The 19,934-nt window shown below is 42.9% G+C and overlaps 1 protein-coding gene across 3 annotated transcripts in view; it reads left to right on the top strand.

The window, feature by feature from the left end:
• The window catches only part of LOC111141718 (chromosome unknown C20orf194 homolog), a 133,706-nt gene that overhangs the window by 53,557 nt on the left and 60,215 nt on the right, over positions 1-19,934 (top strand). For 2 of the 3 annotated variants that reach the window (XM_022494500.1, XM_022494501.1), the window contains 11 exons: positions 1,966-2,101; positions 4,697-4,778; positions 5,726-5,762; positions 10,268-10,355; positions 11,553-11,629; positions 13,361-13,405; positions 13,780-13,825; positions 16,435-16,546; positions 17,184-17,254; positions 18,379-18,429; positions 18,997-19,084. In XM_022494500.1, coding sequence (XP_022350208.1) covers positions 1,966-2,101; positions 4,697-4,778; positions 5,726-5,762; positions 10,268-10,355; positions 11,553-11,629; positions 13,361-13,405; positions 13,780-13,825; positions 16,435-16,546; positions 17,184-17,254; positions 18,379-18,429; positions 18,997-19,084 — 833 coding nt within the window. The remainder of the gene's footprint in view (positions 1-1,965; positions 2,102-4,696; positions 4,779-5,725; positions 5,763-10,267; positions 10,356-11,552; positions 11,630-13,360; positions 13,406-13,779; positions 13,826-16,434; positions 16,547-17,183; positions 17,255-18,378; positions 18,430-18,996; positions 19,085-19,934) is intronic. The other variant, XM_022494502.1, reaches the window with a different exon arrangement.

Genomic DNA, 19,934 nt, shown 5'->3' with positions numbered 1-19,934 from the left:
TAAATGCTGTGTTGGACATAGAGATTACTTAAAAAATTTTTTTTAAAAAACCCAACAGTCATGGTCTCTGCCCTTATGGAGTGTGTAGTGTGGTAGAGAAATAAGACATTAATCAAGCAACCTCACAAAATAATATAATTACAAACTCTGATTGGTGCCATGAAGGAGAAAAGAACTTGGCATTGTGAAGACTATAGCTGGAGAACATGGTCTTCTCTGAGGGGAGATCTGAATGATGAGTAAAGGTAATAAGATGAGCACCTGGGTGGCTCAATCAGTGAAATGTGCAGTTCTTGATCTCAGGGTTTTGTGTTCGAGCCCCACACTGGGTATAGAGATTACTTAAAAAGAAAATCTTTTTTTTTTTTTTTTAAAAAGGTGATTAAGGGAGAAAAGCATCCTGAGATGAGAGTGTAAGGAACATAAAAGAAGATGGGTTTGGTGGAATATAAGAGTTGGGGGAGAGTGACCTTCCGTGGAGCCAAAGAAGTTGGCCAGGCCAGACCATACAAGTCTTCTTTGGTCATGTGAAAGATTACAGTCCTTCTCCGGAAAATGAAATAAAGGCATTAAAAAGCTTTCCGTGTATGAAAGTTATCCCCCTCTGAACTGTGGAGAATAGATTATAGGAGAGCAAGAGTGGAAGCACGGTCACTGTGAGGGGGCAGTGCAGTCGTTTGGGGAAGAAATGATGGCATCATGGATGAGGCTTGTGACCATGTGGGTTGAGGGAAATGGACAAATAGGAGTGAAACATGGTGGTTGGTTGGATTTAGAAGGTAAGGGGCAGGAGAACTCAAGGAGGCCTAAGGAGGCTTCTCAGTTCTGGCTCAGTCCCTGGGTGGATGACGATGCCATTTATTTATTGCAAGAACTAGAAGGGGAACGGGGGGTAGATGATGAAAGAGGAAAGGAGAGACAGACAGCTGAAAGTAAAACCCTGGGAATATTCAGAGGCAGATAGAGGAAGAGAATGGCTGACAAGGGAAACTGAGATGGAACAGCTCTTTCAGGGAGAGGGTGTCAGGTGCTTCTGAGAGACCAAGGAAGGGCAGGCTGAAGCCTATCCATTGGATTTGCTATTTGCTATGTGAAAGTCACATGGTGACTTTTGCAAGAGTAATTGGAGTAAAATGACTGAGGGGTCAACTAAAGTGGACTGAGAAGTGAGCAGAAAGTGACAGCAAAAAACTAAAATAAACAGACAAGTCTAACCAAGAGAGGAGACAGAAGAAGGGGATGCATGCAGGGCAGGTAAGTGTGGCAGTGAGATATTGCAACCCTACTCTCCTCCTCCCATCCTAAAAGCTGCTCCGGAATAGTTAATGCCTCTGTTGTCTGCCTTTGGTCTGAGTATCACAACTGGTGTCATCCTTTAAAATTTCTGTTTCTATTAAATTGCTGTTGTATGAAACTGGAAACTTGCTCCATCTCTGCATCATGGACAGACCTATGGAGCTTTGTCCTTAAGAAGTAGAACAAGCCAGGGGCACCTGGGTGGCTCAGTGGGTTAAAGCCTCTGCCTTCGGCTTGGGTCATGATCCCAGGATCCTGGGATCGAGCCCCACATCGGGCTCCCTGCTCAGTGGGGAGCCTGCTTCCTCCTCTCTCTCTGCCTGCCTCTCTGCCAATTGTGATCTCTGTCTGTCAAATAAATAAAATCTTAAAAAAAAAAAAAAAAAAAAAAGAAGTAGATCAAGCTGAAAATACAAACCTGGCTTGAATTTAGTTATGTCCCTAAATGATCCCTGTGGGTCAGTAGGAGGAGTTAGAGACATCTGGCATCACTTCCCAGCAAGCAAGGAGTATTAGGGGGATTGTACTGACCTCTTTCCTCAGACTACAAGACTGAAAACCCCAAGCAGGACTGAAAACCCACTCTGAAAACCCTAAGAACCCACTTACTGGGAAGTTGCCCTAGCTAGGACTCTCTTTTCTAATCTCATTTTTGGTTTGCCACTGCAGCCCTAATAGGCAGCCGTTCGTTCTCTTTGGTAATCACTCCACACGAGACAATCTGAATGCTGGCAACTTTAACTTCCCTTCTGAAGGGCATCTGGTACGCAACACTGGTCCCAATGGGAGCTTTGCCAAACACATGGTGAGTGGCTTCACTACCTGGTGCTTAATTGGTTTTATAAATAGGGAGGAGGGGAGGATAAGGGGAACCTTTCCAGTTCGTGTATTGATTTAATCTCGAAGTTGTTTTGGAGTGAAAGAAGTGATTGCAAACTCACTGTATTTTTGCATAAGTACTAGGTGTGATTTGAAAACATCATAGTTAATTTTTAAATATTTGAAGGAAAAAGCTTAAAAAAATACTTTATCAAACCGAACTCTTTAAGTTGTCATAGTAATGTTGTCATTAGAATAAGACTTTTAAATTAACTTACAAATAGACTCATTCCAAGCCTACTAGGTTTGATATGTCTTCACTGTTACATTTCAGGACATAAACTTTGAGGATCACTGTTCTTTTATTGAGGGTGCCAGGGAGAAGACTTTTTCATTTGGTGGTAAATTGTCTGCTACATTCTTTTAAAGGAAACATTAGACTGAAATATGAGACTCTAGTGCTTGTAAAAGGCTGTGGAAGCTTAAGTATTTTCAAAATGTTCCTGACAGTCAGGAAAGCTGGTGAGGTAGTACTATTTTTTAGTTTTGATTGGAGAACATGAGGCTAAGTCGCTCTGGACTGACGCTCTCATGGACTAAATTTTTCTACCTCTAAGCTGGTCAGGAATATAGGGCTACTTGAGTGGATGGATATGCTGTCAGGATCTTACTGCCCTTTAATGGGAGAACTCAGACCTCGTTTTAACCCCCCAGAGGATCCTGGGAATACACAGGAAATGCCAAATGACATAGGGTTCTTGGTGTAATCTTATATGTTCACTAAATATGTTAAAACTAAAGGAAATTTAGCCGAGTTCTGCTTCTGGGAAGAGGGAGTAGAGATATTTTTTTTCCAAATCCTTCTGCTGAGTACACCTAAAAACACTGGACATTTATGTAAAACAAACATGGAAAGACTCTGGAAGGTAGAAGAAGGCAGGCTGGCTGAGGAGCTTAGGACCAAAGGGACAAAATGGCAGTAAGTTTTCTGGGGTTCCTTTTTGCTTATATATCCCAGGCTGGATACTGGAGAAGCTGACAACCCAGAAATGCCAATAGGCACAGACATGAAAAGCCTTGTTTCACTTTTTCCTTCCCTAACCCCACAACCCCCCCGCCCTGCTTCTCAAATTCCTCATATCAGAGAGATCATATGATAATTGTCTTTCTCTAATTGACTTATTTCACTCAGCATAATGCCCTCTAGTTTCATCCATGTTGTTGCAGATGGCAAGATTTCATTTCTTTTGATGGCTGCATAGTATTCCATTGTATATATATGCCACATCTTCTTTATACAAATGGCACTTTAAAAGAAACTTTCAATTGGGGGAAATTTGGAAATCCAAGAAACATGTTCTGTTGAGGAAATATGCCAGTTAACCAACAAATAGAAATACGCACATGCGTTTTTATTTAGGGTCGTGGCAATATTGATCATATGCACTATGGTGAATTATAGAGTAGGCCAAACAATCCTTATTACACATCTTTAACTTGGATTCACAGTGTTCACAATATTACAGAAAAATGCCATGCATTCTCTTGTGACTTCCTCAAAAATTGGAGTAGAATGAATATTTGTGTCACATTTAGCTATTTTTTTATAGATTGCACTAATTTCTTTTGCTTTAGTTCTTATGGTAGCATTTTTGTTTTTTATAACTGATAGCCTGGGAACCCTGATGAGATGCTGGATTTTCGAAAGAAAAGGACATCTGTATCCATTTTTGTATAAATAAACAACTAAACAGGGAAGAAGAGTAAGAATTTTTTAAAAAGATTATATTTATTTATTTATTTATTTATTTGAGAGAAAGAGAGCGTGCAAGTGAGAGAGCACAAGCCAGGGGAGAGAAGCAGAGGGGGAGGGAGAAGCAGACTCCCCAATGAGCAGGGAGCCCGATGCGGGGCTCAATCCCAGGACCCTATGTTCATGACCTGAGCTGAAGGCAGCTGCTTAACTAACTGAGCCACCTAGGTGCCCCGAAGAATAAGAATTTTTAAATCTCTTTCCAAGGCTTATGTACAGAGATGAAATACAAATACAAGTGGGGACCTGGGGCACACCCTCCTTTCCTGAATTTGTAGCTGCTTCCACATGTTTCCCTGTCATGTCAGCCAAAGTCCTCACTGTGAAAGTTCTGGACTACTAATGACAGTCAAAACCCAAGCACATTTTCTCTTTCCCTTCTAAGTTGTGAATTCATTAGCATCATGAGCTAACCCAGTAGCAATCTCATAATATAGCCAAGGTTAAAAACACAACACAAGAGGCACTTAGGTGGCTCCACTGGGAACTTGCTTCTCCCTCTCCCTCTGCCTGCCTCTCCCCTGCTTGTGCTCTGTCTCTCTCTCACTTTCTCTCTCAAATAAATAAAATCTTAAAAAAGAATACACAACACAAAATACTTTTGGAAAAACAATAATTAAAGGTGATCTTTTCCTCTGTGCCTTTAAAAAATAATAAATCAGCTGTTGGTGAGATAAAATTGATTTGCATGAATGATATAATTTTCATTTTTCAGCAGTATACACCTAAGTCCCTACTCTTTTTTTTACTTTTTTTTCTGACATGCAGGTAGTACAATGCATCTCACCAAAGGGACCCCTTGCTTGTTCAAGAACATACTTTTTTGGAGCTACTTATGTTCCTTACTTGGGTAAGTCCCTGTAAGTTCTCATCTCATCAGCTTCCCTAATGAAAAATATCTCCCATGAATTAGAAATGGAGTCATCATTAACTGCTTTCTTCAGAAGCTTATGATATCCACTTAGTAGGCCTCCAACTCCCTCTCTCAGTGCAGTTGGAGAGTTGATACACCTAACACATTTCTCAAAGAATGTATCTCTGGAGGAATAATTATCAGCTCAACATGTATATTGTCTAACCATGTGTGAGACCATGTGCTCAGTGTTAGAGGGAAGGCAAAGATGAGTGAGTCCCAGTTGGATAGCTGGAGATATATGCTACAGTGAGAGTTTGGATGAGTCAACCAGGTGCCTGCTGTTCTGGTGAAGAAGGGCCGTGGTAGAAGAGTACCTTCTACCCTTCTAGAAGGTAGAAGGGAGCAAGTGTTCCATGCTGCAGGGCCCTCCAGAAAGATCAGGTGCACTGGGGCTGCCCTTCTTGCTAGGGTAACCAGAAGTTGCAGATATCCAAAGAGACCTAGAGAAGAACCTCTAGAATAAATGAGGATCTCAACACTGCTCCACAGAACAGAATACAGCAGAAACCAGGTTTTTACCTGGGTGTTGCTGTGTAAGCTGGAAAACTCTGAAAGTAAAAGAGTCAGAACTGAGCCTACTTAATTATACCTCATAATTTAAAAAAATTAAAAATAAAGGTGAAAACATTCCAGAGCCTAAGATTCCCCAGGTCTTCTCTGATGTTCACAGGTGATGCTGAGTGGGTGGTCAAAATCAGTGTCAAGGGTGAAGATCTAGGAGGATTCTGGGAAAAGCTGTTGTGATTGTACTGTGTTTAACCCAAAAGAAAAAAAAATGTAGTTCTTGACATCTCCTTCGAATTAAGAAATTCTAGCCTCCTTGTGAAGTGTTTGCAGGACACATGGTCTTGTCACACTTAATTCATGGTCCTTTGTTACAGGTGATGAGAATAAGCTGCCCAAGAAAACTGAACAAATGTAAGTCTTCATTTCTATTTTATATTTTCTTAAAGTTGAGTTACTCAGAAGTTGTGGCTGTCCCTCTTGCTCCTTTGAGATCAGCAGTGGGTAGGACATTTGGGTGAAGTGGTGAGCAGAGCTGTGGTTTCCTAGCCCTGTCTCTCAGCTTGGAGTCCTGCCAGCTTTGCCATGTGCTCCTCTTTCCAGAACTCAGAGACTTCCTCTGCAAACCCATTTCAATGGTGTGATTCTTCTTACTATATCTTCTACATAGTACATTTTTTAATCCCCAAAATAAAACATCCTTAAACACATTGGGAGAATCTATGTTGAAACCACTTCTGGTCTGAGCAGTGTTTCCTCTGGATTTGACTCTTAGACTTAGGGAATAGTGCTGGGATCTGAACTCAGGCTGTGCAACTTTATTTATTTTTATTTATTTTTTTAAATTTTTATTTATTTGACAGACAAAGATCACAAGTAGGCAGAGAGAGAGGGGGAAGCAGGCTCCCCGCTGAGGAGAGAGCCCAACTCGGGGCTTGATCCCAGGACCCTGGGATCATGACCTGAGCTGAAGGCAGAGGCTTTAACCCACTGAGCCACCCAGGTGCCCCAAAGCTGTGCAACTTTAAAAAGGTCCAGTGTTGACTTTGCTCCCCCCACATATAACAGGAAACCGAAGATAAGAAATAAACTTAATTACTCTTAATCTCACAAAACAAACAGAGGGTTGCTGGGGGGTGGGAGGTAGGGATAGGGTAGCTGGGTTATGGACATTGGGGAGGGTATGTGCTGTGGTGAGCGCTGTGAATTGTGTAAGACTGATGATTCACAGACCTGTACCCTTGGAGCAAATAATACATTATATGTCAATTTTTTTTAAGATTTATTTATTTATTTATTTGACAGAGATCACAAGTAGGCAGAGAGGCAGGCAGAGAGAGAGGAAGGGAAGCGGGCTCCCTGCTGAGCAGAGAGCCCGATGCGGGACTCGATCCCAGGACCCTGGGATCATGACCTGAGCTGAAGGCAGCGGCTTAACCCACTGAGCCACCCAGGCGCCCATATATGTCAATTTTTTAAAAGAAAGAAAGAAACTCAATAATGTTTGTGTTAATCTGCTTGGGCTACCATAACAAAATATCACAGATTGGATTGGTTTAACAGCAGAAATTTATTTTCTCACAATTCTGGAGGCTTGAAGTCCAAGTTCCAGGTACCAGTAGGGTTGGTCTCTGGTGAGGCCTCTTTCCTTGAGTTGCAGACCACCACCTTGTTGTGTCCTCATCTGGCCTTTCCTCTGAGCTCTTGTGGAGAAACAGAAATCTCTGGTGTCTCTTCCTCTTCTTATAAGGATACCAGTCCTACTGGATTAGGTCCCTACTCTCACGACCTCGTTTAACTTCAGTGACCTTCTTAAAGGTCCTATCTCTGAATACAGTCACATTGAAGATTAGAGTTTCATTATGAGTTTTAGAAGGACTCAATTCAATCCATAACAATGCTGGAACTACTGAATTCCAAAAAGGAGTTTTCCATCAGAAATATGAACATAATAGAATTCTGTTATTACCTAATTAAATATTCTAGCATAAACTACTGGGGTCTAGACAAGTGCTTCCCAAAGGCCAATAGTGACAGACCACGAAGAATCATCTAAGCATCTTTTTATAAATATATGATCCCCAGGCTATAATAGTTTCCAGAATTACTGAATCAGACTCTCTGGAGTAGGAACTGTTGAGCTGTATCTGAAAAAATACAATGTAAGGAATATAATCATACTACAGAAAATTTGGGAAATAGAAAAGAAAAAAAAGGAAAAATAAGATCAGCCATAATTCCTCCTCTTTGGCACTACCCATTAGTATCTTAACTGTGTATCTTACTGGGTTTTTAAAAATTATACATTTAGGTTTTGTATAGCTGTAATTAATGTGTATGCAGTTTTTTAGTGTGTGGGTTTTCTGCCCTTTAGCAACATGTCAGCCACATTCTCACTTTATACATTTTGGTACTACTTTTTTTTTTTTTTTTTTAAAGAGAGAGCAAGAGTAAGTGCGCATGCACACACACAAGCAGTGTGGGAAGGGGCAGAGGGAGAGGGAGATAGAGAATCTTAAGCAGAAGCCACATCCGGCATGGAGCCCAATGTGGGGCTCGATCTCATGACCCTGAGATCATGACCAGAGCCAAAATCAAGAGTCAGATGCTTAACTGACTGAGCCACCCAAGCACCCCTGTACCTGTTGGTACTTATGTGCCAGCTGTGCTTAGCCACTGGATCTTCATTCTGGACACTTAAACCTTTCTCCTAACCAAATTCATTGGTGCCCTGCTTCAGGGACTAGTATTGACCAGTGCTTGAGCATACATGTGGAGACTTGGTGAATCACAGAGCTGGTAGAACTTGGGCCTTATGGAGTCCTAGTGAAGGCAGTGGCAGTGCCATCCAGGCATGAGTCTCAGGCCTCCCATTCAGGCCATTTTATAAGCCCATAGCCCCGTGGCTTTGCATTCAGCTGTTGCCTGGGGTTTGTATAGGAGAAAGCCAAGCAGTGAGGGGGCCAAAACATTTTGGTACTGAGTGAGTCAAGCTGGGTGGGGAAAGGAGGAAGGGCATCTTTCTATGTCTTTGGTGTTTGTGCCAAGGTGTGGAAGATTCTGATCTTACCTGGAAGTGGCCAGGCTCATTGTCCGTGCCCCTGCCAGGCCCCTTCCTACCAAGACATACCCCTCTGTTGTGGCCTGGCCAACAATCTTCAGGATATGTTGATCCTTGGAGCTGTCATGTATGCTTTTTCTGTCTTTTTTTCTTCTACCCATCTCAAATCTCTTACCTAAAATGTAGAGATGTGGTGTGGGAGCCAAGGAGGAAATTAAAGGAATTGGCTATGTGACATGGTACAATAGAAAAGCACCAGGCTGACAGCAGACCTGAATTCAAGTCTGCCATTCATTTTCTGTGCCTTGGACAGTTTATACTCCACCTCCTGAGGCCCTACTTGCTTCTTCTGTAAGATGAGAGTTAGACCAGATCATTTCTGGGTTCCTTCCTGCTTTCCAACTCTGGTCACCTTCCTTTACTTGTTACAGGATTCTCAGGCATAAACGTTGACATAGTCTTTGGCAAGTCTTTAATCATCTTCTTGCCAGGCATCTTCCCTGCCTTTTAGGGCCTTGTGGATGAACCAGCCCCTTCTCTCTATAATTATCCTGATAAGATCCCAAATCTCTCTCCCATAAGGTAGTGATTCTCAACCAAGGGCAGTTCTACTGCTCCTCTTCCTCCAGCCCCACCCCCAGCGACTTTTGACAGTGTCTGGAGACATTTTTGTTATCCCAACTGGGGGTACTACTGGATAGAGGCCAGGGGTGTTGCTGAACATCCTATAGTGCACAGGACAGACACCATGACAAAAAATTTATCTGGCCCAAAATGCTGAGAAGGAAGAAACCTTCTTAAAAGCAATTTGGGAAGTGAGAAGTCCAAGAGAAAGGGCAGGATTGGTGAGTGAGGAGCAGGGAGCTTTAGGAAGGGAATGTTTGCCCTCAGGAGCACACTCTATTCTCTGGATCAGGTAAGCTACTTGAAAAATGGTGTGCAGCTGGTAATTTAAATGTAAGTGGAGCTCATCTTCTCCTCTGAGGTAATCTCTTTTGCTCCTGAAGTTCCAGTAGCAGTTCGTAGGCCTGGGAGGAGATGACATGAATGTATGGTGTGGTTGGTCCCGAAAAAGCAGAAAGTCTGTACCAAGATACTGAAGGGATTCAGACTGCTGACAGAGGGGCTAGGGAGCCCGCAGAGTTCTCTTCAGTTGGATCACAAACAGGGAGGGTTGGTCTTCTGAGCAGAGTTGGCTTTTCTTATCATGGTTTAATAAGAGCAAAGTATAGGGACACCCGGTTTGCACAGTTAGTTAAGAGGCTCGTTCTTGGTTTCAACTCAGGTTATGATCTCGGGGTCACGAGATCAAGTCCCAAACTGGTCTCTGTGCTCAGCATAGAGTCTCCTTGAGATTCTCTCCCTCTGCGCTCGCTCGCTCGCTTGCTCTCTAAAATGAATATTTTTTTTTTTTTTTAAAAAGCTCTACAAAACTTAAAAAAAAAAAAAGCAAAGTATAAATCACGTGGGGCACATGGCTTTTAAAAGGTTTAGAAATCAGGGGTGCCTGGGTGACTCAATCGTTTAAGCATCTAACTCTTGGTTTCAGCTCACATCATCATCTCAGGGTCCTAGGATCAAGCCCTGAGTCAGGCTCCATGCTCAGCAGGGAGTCGGCTTGAAATTCTGTCTCTCTCCCTTTGCCCCTCGCCATGCTCCCCATACACACACACACTTTCTCTCTCTCTCTGACATAATAAGTAAATCTTTATAAAAGGCTTAGAAATCAATGAGTTCTGTTTTTGCACTTTTCTCATTCTTTTTAAAAATCAGTTCCTTAGGGAATGTCATTTATGTGCATGCAGCCTTTGTTGAAACCTTGTGATGCTGTAGTTAACCCATATTTTTTGTTCTAAAGTAGGCTCTTGTCCCAGGTGTATGCTGCTGTTATAGAGGCTGTTTTGGCTGGCATTGCATGTTATGCTAAAACTTCCAGTCTAACAAAGGTAATTTCAATACCACATTTCTCTTTCTTAGTAGAAATTTCAGTGTAAACCTTCCTATCCATGTGTTTTGTCTTTGGACACCTGGTAGTAGTCACTTTTGTGCGAGCCTGGGCCTCAGTGGAGCTGGCGCCAGACAAAGGTCCCTGGAGAGCGCTGAGCTTCTGCTGCCTATGACTGAACTGCCCTTGTCCTAGGAATGACTGACTGCTAATCAGCACTTCTTTGTAGATATCTGGTCATGTTAAAGAAAAGTCATTCTGTAGCCTACTGTTTTACTTTCTAGTTTTTTTTTTTTAACTAGCTCTTCAAAAGTTAAAAAATAAAAATACAGATTTTTCTACTGTGAATTTAATAGAGTTAGCTAAGTTTGTCTTGAGCTACATAGTGAGATTTCCTATAATTCAGTGTTTAAAAAAAAAAAAAACAACTAAAAATTAGAAAATCTGATTTGCCTTTCCTAGACAAGCACATGTGTTCTCATTCTCTGACCGTTCTCTTCCTTGCTGTTTTGCGGTTAACCTGCCCTGCTGAGTTGGATTCCTATATCTGACCCAGTAAGGAGATGCGAAGAGTCGGCTTGATGCCTCCCAATGCCAATAGGACCTTTCCTGAAGGAAGCCATTTGATATTGGAAAGGTTGTATATGATGTAGATACCACAGAGACTGTAGCCGTAGTCACCAGCTCCCTGCCATCTTCCCTCCTCACTTGAACTGGATCCCTGGCAACTTGGAATTTCTCAGCCCTTTAGCTGAAGGCTTATGTAGTATCAGTTCTCACACTTTTTCATTTTAAGTGATCTTTTGTAAATCTAGGTATTTAAATATTCTTAGCATCTGGCAAAAACTCCAAGGGCAGTAGTCTCTCCCCCAGGGCCAAGGGAGAGGGGAGGAGGAAACCCTTTTCCAGACCTCACAATGGCATCATCCTGGCTGATTACAGTTCCCGGTAGGTCAGGTTCCAGTGCCCACCTGCCTGAATGAAGTGTTCCTGTGAACCCAACCCAAAGAAAGCAGGCACCTGTTTCCCTTAACACAATGTTTTCACTTTGATCTATTGATATATACAAAGCAGTCATGTAGAGGGGAGGGGCGCAGTGTTCTCCTGGCCAAATGTTAGAAGGGTACTTCCTATCAGTGATGTGTACTCTTTCTTGCTGTGAAAGCTAATTGTCTCTGTTTTGTCATTGCTTTTATAGGCGAAGGAGGTAGCCGAGCAGACCCTGGGATCTGGGTTAGATTTCTTTGAGTTGATGCAGTTTAAGGCAGCCCTACGGTAAGCAATGGCTGCTATTTTCTATAAGGAGTTATTTTTAATGTTTTATTTAATAAAGACCCTTTTCTGTCTTGTATTTGATATTCCGTCTTCCCTCTGAGAAATGTTCCAGTAAAATATGAGGATATCTGAAAGGCAAACATTCATGATCAGGGCTTTGAGAGGCCAGGGAGCCAAAGATGGAGGAACTGTATGAGAAAGAGACACATTTCCTGATGCCAGAATGGGAGGCAGATCAATGGCAGAAGCATCAGAGACCTGAAGGACCCAGGTTTAGAGATTAGAAAGGTGAAGCAGGGACATGAGGGTTGAAGTTTGTTAGGGTCAGAGTCCCTGGGCACATAGAGACAGTTCCTGCTTAGGAGACCCTGGCCTTGGGCCTCTGATGCCTCTCAGGTAATAGATACCCTGAGCCTGGCTTTGTCTCAGGAGCTAGAAGCTCTGGGATTCAGGCTTGCTAGCAGTCCAGCCATCATACATCTCCTGGCACATTACAGGGCCCTCTGTGTGGTCTGTGTCCATAGACAAACTTTCATGAACCCAGTCCATCTAACCCTCCGCCCATCCTGTATGAGGACCACTGGTGCACTTTTTGGCAAAAGAGGCAAAAGACACCAGTGACATTGGGGAATTTTCTTAGAATACTTATGGGTTGTGCCCTGTGGTGCCTCAGCTCCGTGCCCCACTTTTTCTTACATCAACAGCCCTGGGTAGTAAGAAAGAACATTTAAAAAGTTGATCTAACAAGAATTTTATTGCTGCAGCTCCAGGAGTGGAGGGAAGAGCCAGATCTTTCTGGTGCAAGGCTTCAGGCCTCTTTCTTCTGGGTCTTCTGGATCTCATAGCTCTGGCCATAAGATGAGAAGGATAGAAGTTTGTTTCCTTAAGGCCTTGTGCTGGCCTGGATTATCTATTCCTGGCAGACCTGAGTTTGAGGAAACTTTTGCTTTCTAGTTGTGTGACTTTGGGTAAGACAAGGAGCTCTCCGTACATCTGTTTCCTTGTCTTCCCACCATGCAGAGTGACTAAGCATGTAGATGTTAGCTGCTATCGCATTGGGGGGGTGGGGGGAGGGCTTCTGTGTCACTGTCGACATGCTGGCATAGTCATTCCCTTCTTCCTTTCCTCAGAGCTTTGAGTGGGCCACTGAGCCTTTCCAGGGCAGGCTACCTTTCTACCAGGGCAAAGCCTTTTAGTCCTGGGCATACTTCCCTAGCTGGAGGAAGGAACAAGAAAAGAAGAACAGGCAATGGGAGTTCCATCTGGAGCCCCACTCCATTCTCTCCACAAGGTCACTTGACTGAGTACCTTATACTACATCAGATTAGCAAATCATCTCCTGAGAGGAACACAGGACTTGGTGTCTCTGCTTGGGCTTGGAGCAGGGATGGCACCTTGACCCAAAGGTAGTAAAGAAGAGGAAGATCAGGACAGTATGTCACAGGTGAGGGGCAGGAGGCCATGGGCCAGTAGAGGGTCTTCCCTGTCTGCAGTAGGCAACAGTTCTAGCACATGGTTCTCTCCTGCTCTATCCAAGAGTCAGGCCAGCCCTGAGAATCTGCACAGAGGCAGAGCTGTGACTAGAGTCAAATGCTGGCCCCACACGTGGCAAATGTGCCATGAAGGCCCAGCACAGGTGCACTGCAGCAGCAGGTGTCTGGGGGGTGGGTGGTGGCCAACAGTGTGGTTAGCAAGAACAGACTGACTTTTTATTTTGTTTTGGGTCTATAGCTCCAGGATGGCTTTTCACATCCATGCTGTGAATAATCAGGGAAGGTAAGTGTATGTCTGTGATGCATGCTCTTTTGGAGCAAGTTTTTAGGAACAAGAAGTGAAGAGAGACTATCTTGTAACTGCTGATATGGGTGGTCTTCTTAGAGTTCTGGCAATGACATCATGCCAGGATTGGGCCTTGGACTTGCTATACTCAGCTGAGACACTATACTCTGAGTGCTTCCCTTTGAAAGACCGAGGCATGGGAGTAGGTGGTGGACCTAATTCCTTCCAGTGGCCTGTGTACTAATTCTGCCTACATGTCGCCCAGTGCTTTGAAAAGCCCTGAAAGAAATCTGGGTCTGTGGGTTGTTGCCAAGTTGAGAAAAGAACATTGTAATTGTGATATATGTTTCTCCTGTCTCTTCCTCTTCTAGGATTGTGCCTCTGGACAGTGAAGATAGCTTATACTTTGTAAAGACGGTAAGCAGAGCTGTTACAAGTCAGCTGTCAGGGAGTGGCCTAAAGAGGGACATTTGCAAGGGGTGAGACAGGAGTAGGTGGGAGTCTTGGGCAGTCTGTCCTTGAGGAAACTGGTCTTTTCTCAGGAGCATTCCAGCTGCAGCTGTAGTGAGCCCGTGATTTTAAGGGTGGCTGTACAAGGTCCGCATCATATCCCAGCTTCCCAGGGTCCAGAGTCTTATCTGGGGTCTGAGAGAGACACTTCTGCCTAAGGTTAGGAAGGCTTCCTCCAACTGACTGAGACTGTTCTGACCTGTGGAAATGTGGAAATGTGAGCTGAGGATAAACCTGTCTCAACACAGACCGATGAGTTTTCAGTGGATTCTCTGTGTTCCAGGGCTTTAGTTGATGCCCTTACGATGGTCTGTGAAAATAAATAAAAGAAACAAAAAACTGGGGGCCTAAGTTTCCAGTGAAGTGGGTAGTCAGAGCAGAACTTTCCAGCCCATTTTTTGGGGGCACCCTCATGGGACAGGGGCATGGTTTGGAGATACAGAAATATTGGTCCCCAGGTGAGCTGGCTGGCATGGCTTTGGGGAGCCGAGTTTCTAGACCAGTTGCTCCTGGTCACAAGCCAAGTTCTCCATTTAGCTTAGTGTATCCTAATGTGCAGAAGATTGGCAAGCAATGCATGAGAGTATGGTAGTTATCCAGCCAAGATTCTGGTTGCAGAATACATGGGGATGGATTACACCTTGAGTCTGTTCTGTGGCTACTGCCTGAGCCTTAATTCCAGTGAGCTTTTGGTCACCAGGAACTTGGTGTGCAGGTGTGGATGACTCAGCGCAAATGCATGCCTGCCACCATCACCAGTGGGAAAGCAGTAGTGTCCTCTCATCTACAGAGTAGTACAACAAGAGTAACTTCTTAAGGTTGTAAGTTCTCCTTTTATAAAGTGTCTGCTCCCTGTATCATCAGCATTTTGTGTTGATGCTCATTTAGAACTAAGAGACTTCATGGTGACATCATCAGGATGCTAGGAGATGCTTCCTGATATTAGGTGTTAGTACTTTATCTCCTTGTCAGACCGTAGGCCCTGATATCTCTATTTAGACTCCTCTGCAGTGCTCTGGAAGGTCGTTTGCACAGTAGAAGGTGATCAGGAGCCCAGTAGAATCATACTATTGTGTTAAGTACACTTTCAGCAGCCACTAATGAAATAGGAAAGAAGAGAGAGAAAATTGTTTTCTGTATAAATCTTGTCGTCCTTTTCAAATAGAAATGAAGTTCTGCCTTTCAATTTTCTTTCTCCTCTTCCTCAATATTAGAAGGCAAGTATAAAAGTAAGGTATTGAGTATAACCCACTGGATTGTTTCCTCTTTGATCTGGAAACAAAAGTGGGGTTCCCACCATCAATTAAGAGAGACCATGCAGCCCAAGAAGGCTTCGTGTCTTCACATGTTCAAAATTATTTGAAGCAGGTTTAGATTTTGAAAAAAACAAAAGCAAAAACTCCCAGTTGTCAGGCCTAATCAGAAAGTTAACTAAAATATAAAAGCCTACCTATCACTTTTATACATCCTTTTTTCATAACAACATGAAAAACTAACCACTTTGGCTTTAACAGTTTTTCTCCTCAACTCTTCTGCCTCCCTTTTGTATTTGGGAATCTAGCAATTTATTCAAGAGCCCCACATCTTTTGTCTCTGCCCTGAACCTGGAATAGGGATCCCAGGCTAGGATCACAGTGTATTGAAAATGGGCTCTGTTTCAGGAACTCTGCACATGGCCATTCAGCAACATCAGGCCAGGAAGAGACAGGACCTGAGAGTGCTCATTGTGCTACTTATCCCGTGTCCCTCGCCAGATCTTCTGTCATTCCAGACCCTGGCTCTGGCTCATACCATTTTCTGCATTTCTTCTGCTAGATTCCTCCTGAAGTTGTTCTGTTTTCTTTAGTTCTAACATAAATTAGGGCTTGTTTATCAGCCATTCAAGAGATCTCTCTGTGTTGTTTCAGTCTTTTTTTCCAGCCTACTAACGCCTCTATTTTTATTTGTCTTGCCATACAAGCTTAAGTAGTTTTCTTTTCATTTTCTTGGTACTGAAAGAAGCATTTGTAGGTATTGACATGTATCCAGAAATATCCATGGAGACATGTGTAATGAATGAATGACCGCTTTCCCAGACTTGTTCAGAACTTGAGCCCAAACCAGAGAAGGAATTGGCAAGCATGTGGATATGCCAGGATGCGAGGATTATATGAGTGTACAAGAGCCTGAAAGAAACATCTCTTACTCTTGAGAGGCCAGGGCCTCATCACAATTAAGAAGGACAGCTATTATCTTAGGAAAGATAAGGAATTTGAGGGAATTTATAGAAACATAGAAATACTCCTATGGCCCAAATGTGTCTCTGATGCAGAAGCAGTTGCAGGGGAGCCTGGGTGATGCTGAAGTTCTCTCCTGGTCCTGAGATATAGTTCAGAAGAACTTAAGTTTTCCTTAGAAACTCTGGAGTATTCTGTCAAAATGTGCCTTAGAGCAGTATTTTGTGATCTGTTTAAGGGTCTCTCCCTGAAAGTGTAAGAGTGACAACTGGCCTGACTCTTTTTTCTCATTTGATACAGGCTTGTATGACTGTGTATGACATTCCTGACTTACTGGGAGGAAGGGGGTGCTTAGGGTCTGTGGTCTTCTCAGAATCCTTCTTGACATCTCAGATCGTGGTTAAAGAAAAGGGTAAGTGTTTATAAGGTCTTTAGAAAGCAAAACTTGAGTTGTTTTTGTTTGTTTTGGCAAAATAAGTTAATAGATGTAGCGTCATAGTTCTTATGTATGTATAAATCATAATATATAATAAGTCTAGATTATTGTATATTATAATTATATATAACATGTTATTAATTATAACATTATCTTCACACACACACACACACACATGAGAATATGTACAGCCTTACTGGTAGTCAGGAAGAAGGAATTTGAAATAATAATCAGATATTTTTTTTAACCTTTGCACTACCTTGATAAAAATTAAAAATATAGATGAAAAGAAAACTAATTCCCAGGACTCTACATTTAAGTGTATGTTTCTCTTTGTTGAAAAAAAATAATAGTTAATCACATGGGGAAACCTTCCTCCCTCCCCTCATTAGTCTCCCTGTTCCCAGATGAGGAAGTTTTCAATTTCTGAGAGCCCAAGATTTTGTATACTAATATTGTATTATTAGTTATTCTGTACTATACCATACTATACTTATTGTATGCTAATAAGAGGAGCCATCGCTCCTGAGAGGGGGAGGGGTGTTAGTTTGGGGGCCTACAAGGTGGGCTCAGGTAGTGGGCAGTAACTGGCATGTCTGTGGTCTTCCTGCAGATGGCACTGTTACCACAGAAACCAGCTTCATAGTCCTGACAGCGGCCATACCCAGATTCTGCTCCTGGCTGGTTAGTGTCATTCATCTGGTGGAAGTGGATTTAAATGTGGAGAAATTGGAGAGAACATTTGAGGAAAAGCCTCTTCATTGGGTCCCTGGTGGGATGTCAGATCCTAAGCTAGCTACTCTTCAGAAGTGGAAGTTTTTATCTTAGCTCTTTTTCTTTATACAAATGAATCTAGTTTCTTTAACTCTGTCCTAATCTTGGGAAAGTGCCAGAAGAAATGAACTAAGTGATTTGGGTCCCTATTAAATTATGAAAGGAAGAAATTAAACCTTCATTTTACGGATGAGGGTACTAAGGCTCAGAAATTGACCAGCCTGTCCAAAGTCACAGAGGTAGTAAGGAGTAGATTCTCTGGTCAGAATGGTTGCTGCTGAGTTTTTTTTTTTTTTTTTAATTTGACAGAGAGAGAGATCACAAGCAGGCAGAGGCAGGCAGAGAGAGAGAGGAGGAAGCAGGCTCCCCGCCGAGCAGAGAGCCCGATGCGGGGCTCGATCCCAGGACTCTGGGATCACGACCCGAGCCGAAGGCAGAGGCCTTAACCCACTGAGCCACCCAGGCGCCCCTGCTGCTGAGTTTTTAACAGCAGAGTCTCTCCATGTAGAAGGGTCCCATCTTCATCAGTGGGAGTTGGTCTAAAACTCTGGTGCCTTGGGACACAGAAAGTATGAGAGCAGTGAGTCTAATAATGGTCTAAGTACCTGTTTTACAAAATCAATTCTGATGTGAATAAGGATGAACAAAAATCACCCTCTATTGTAACATGAATACATATAAATGAGAACATGTTCAAAATATTTTAATATGTTCTCTTCCCTAAATCCTTACAAATAGTTGTTTTTTTCTGAATTGAAATACAAGTGGAGACTAATACATCATTTCCACATCTTGTAGGCTCATTTAGCTGGACCTCAGGTCCCAGGGAGAGGGAGAGTCCACCATGGCCTTGGGCTCTGAGTCTTGATGACAAGTGGGCAGCCCAGCTCTGCCAGCCATCAGGGCCTGAGAGCACAGGATTTGGTGGAGGGACTGCCCAGTCAGTGTCCTAGAAATACTGAACATGGGGGAGACCTAGGAGAGTTTTGCTCTTGAAGTAGGAAACTGAAAACTTGCACTTCTTTTGCATACAGGTAGAAGATAATGAAGTAAAATTGTCTGAGAAAACCCAGCAAGCAGTGAAGGTAAGCAGCCTTCTTATCCTCAATGTTAACATTGTATCAAAATGAAATATAAACAGTTTATGAAGATAACCTAGACTATTTCATTTTAGGGCTGACCTGAAGACTATGTTCCTCTTTATCTCAATTCCTATTTGCATCCTTCCCCTCCCAGCAAAGCTTTAGAAATAACCATTTAATGGGGTACACAGTTAGAGGGATTCATTCTGCCATTGGCCTTTGGTGTGTTTTTTTTAATCTCCCAGTACTATTAGAAGCAGGTCTCAGATTGGCCTAGACATATAGAACTTAGAGGTCAAGGTTTTAGGCAAGGAGAGCTGTCTCCAGTTGCTAGAAATCCACTGGAGCATGAACAAGTGTAGCAGGCTTTGATGCCTGGACTCGGAGAGGACTGTACAAGTTGAAAATGCCAGTAACATGCCGAAGAGCCAGGCAATGCCAAAAGCGTGTAAAAAGTTGGGTCTCTGTGAGGCTGACTAAGCAGCTTTTGTAGACAGACAAACGGGCAGGACTTTTGATTCTGTAAAGTTTATGCTATAAATTGTCTGCTCTTTGTGATTGTTTTTAAAGGGGGATGCCAGTTTCCTAGGTACTTTTCTAACAGAAGGAGAAGGAGCATATCTTTATTCCAACAATCCACATTCTTGGCCTGAGGAAGGTGAGCCAGCTATTACTTTTCTACTCTTGACTGTGTCTGGGTCCCTCTTTGCAGGTATTGGCATTGGCATTATGATTAGCAATACATCTGATATTTGAAAAGACTTGCTGGTGTAGAAATATTTCCTTACAGCATTTCTCTTTTTATCCACCCATTTTGCAGATGAGGAAACTTGTGCTAGGAAGGGATGGCTCCAGAGCCACAATCTGGTCCTCTTCTTGCTCCCTGAGGATTGTTCTCAGAATAAGCTAGAGCGGTAGTGTGTCCAGAGATAGAATTTGTGGACGTAAACAAGTCTGGATTCATTTTCTGTTGCTATATAAAAAAAAATTACCACAAATTTAGTAGCTTAAAACACACAGTTGCTATTTCACAGTTCTGTAGGTCAGAAGTCCAAGTAGACTTGGCTGGACTTATGTTAAGTTCTCTGAAGTTAAGGCACCAGTCAGACTAGGCTCTTATCTGGAGATTCTGGGGAAGAATTCACTCCCAAGCTCATCTAGGATTATCAGCAGAATTCAGTTCCTTAGGATTGTAGGACTGAGATCCCCATCTTGTTGCTAGCTGTCTGCCAGGACCATGCTTAACTCTTTCTCCCAGAGGTCTATGCCCTGTGACAGCCCTTCCCCCTCTCAGCAATGAAAACCTCCCCTGTGTTGTTGAATCTCTCTTATCCTTCAGATCTGTCTAAATTCCTTTTCTATACCAGCCAGAGAAAACTCTGCTTGTAAAGAGCTGTTTGTGATTAGAGGATGCTCACTCAAATAGTGTCCCTTTTGCAGTATAACATTACATGAACACAGGAGTAACATCAGAAGATGAAGGTCATGAGAGCCATCTTAAATTTCTG

Source organism: Enhydra lutris, unplaced genomic scaffold, assembly GCF_002288905.1.
Source record: "Enhydra lutris kenyoni isolate GAN:26980312 unplaced genomic scaffold, ASM228890v2 scaffoldscaffold6, whole genome shotgun sequence".
Lineage (NCBI taxonomy): Eukaryota > Metazoa > Chordata > Mammalia > Carnivora > Mustelidae > Enhydra > Enhydra lutris.
Note: the sequence above shows the minus strand (reverse complement) of the source record. Positions and strands in the feature narration are given on the sequence as shown.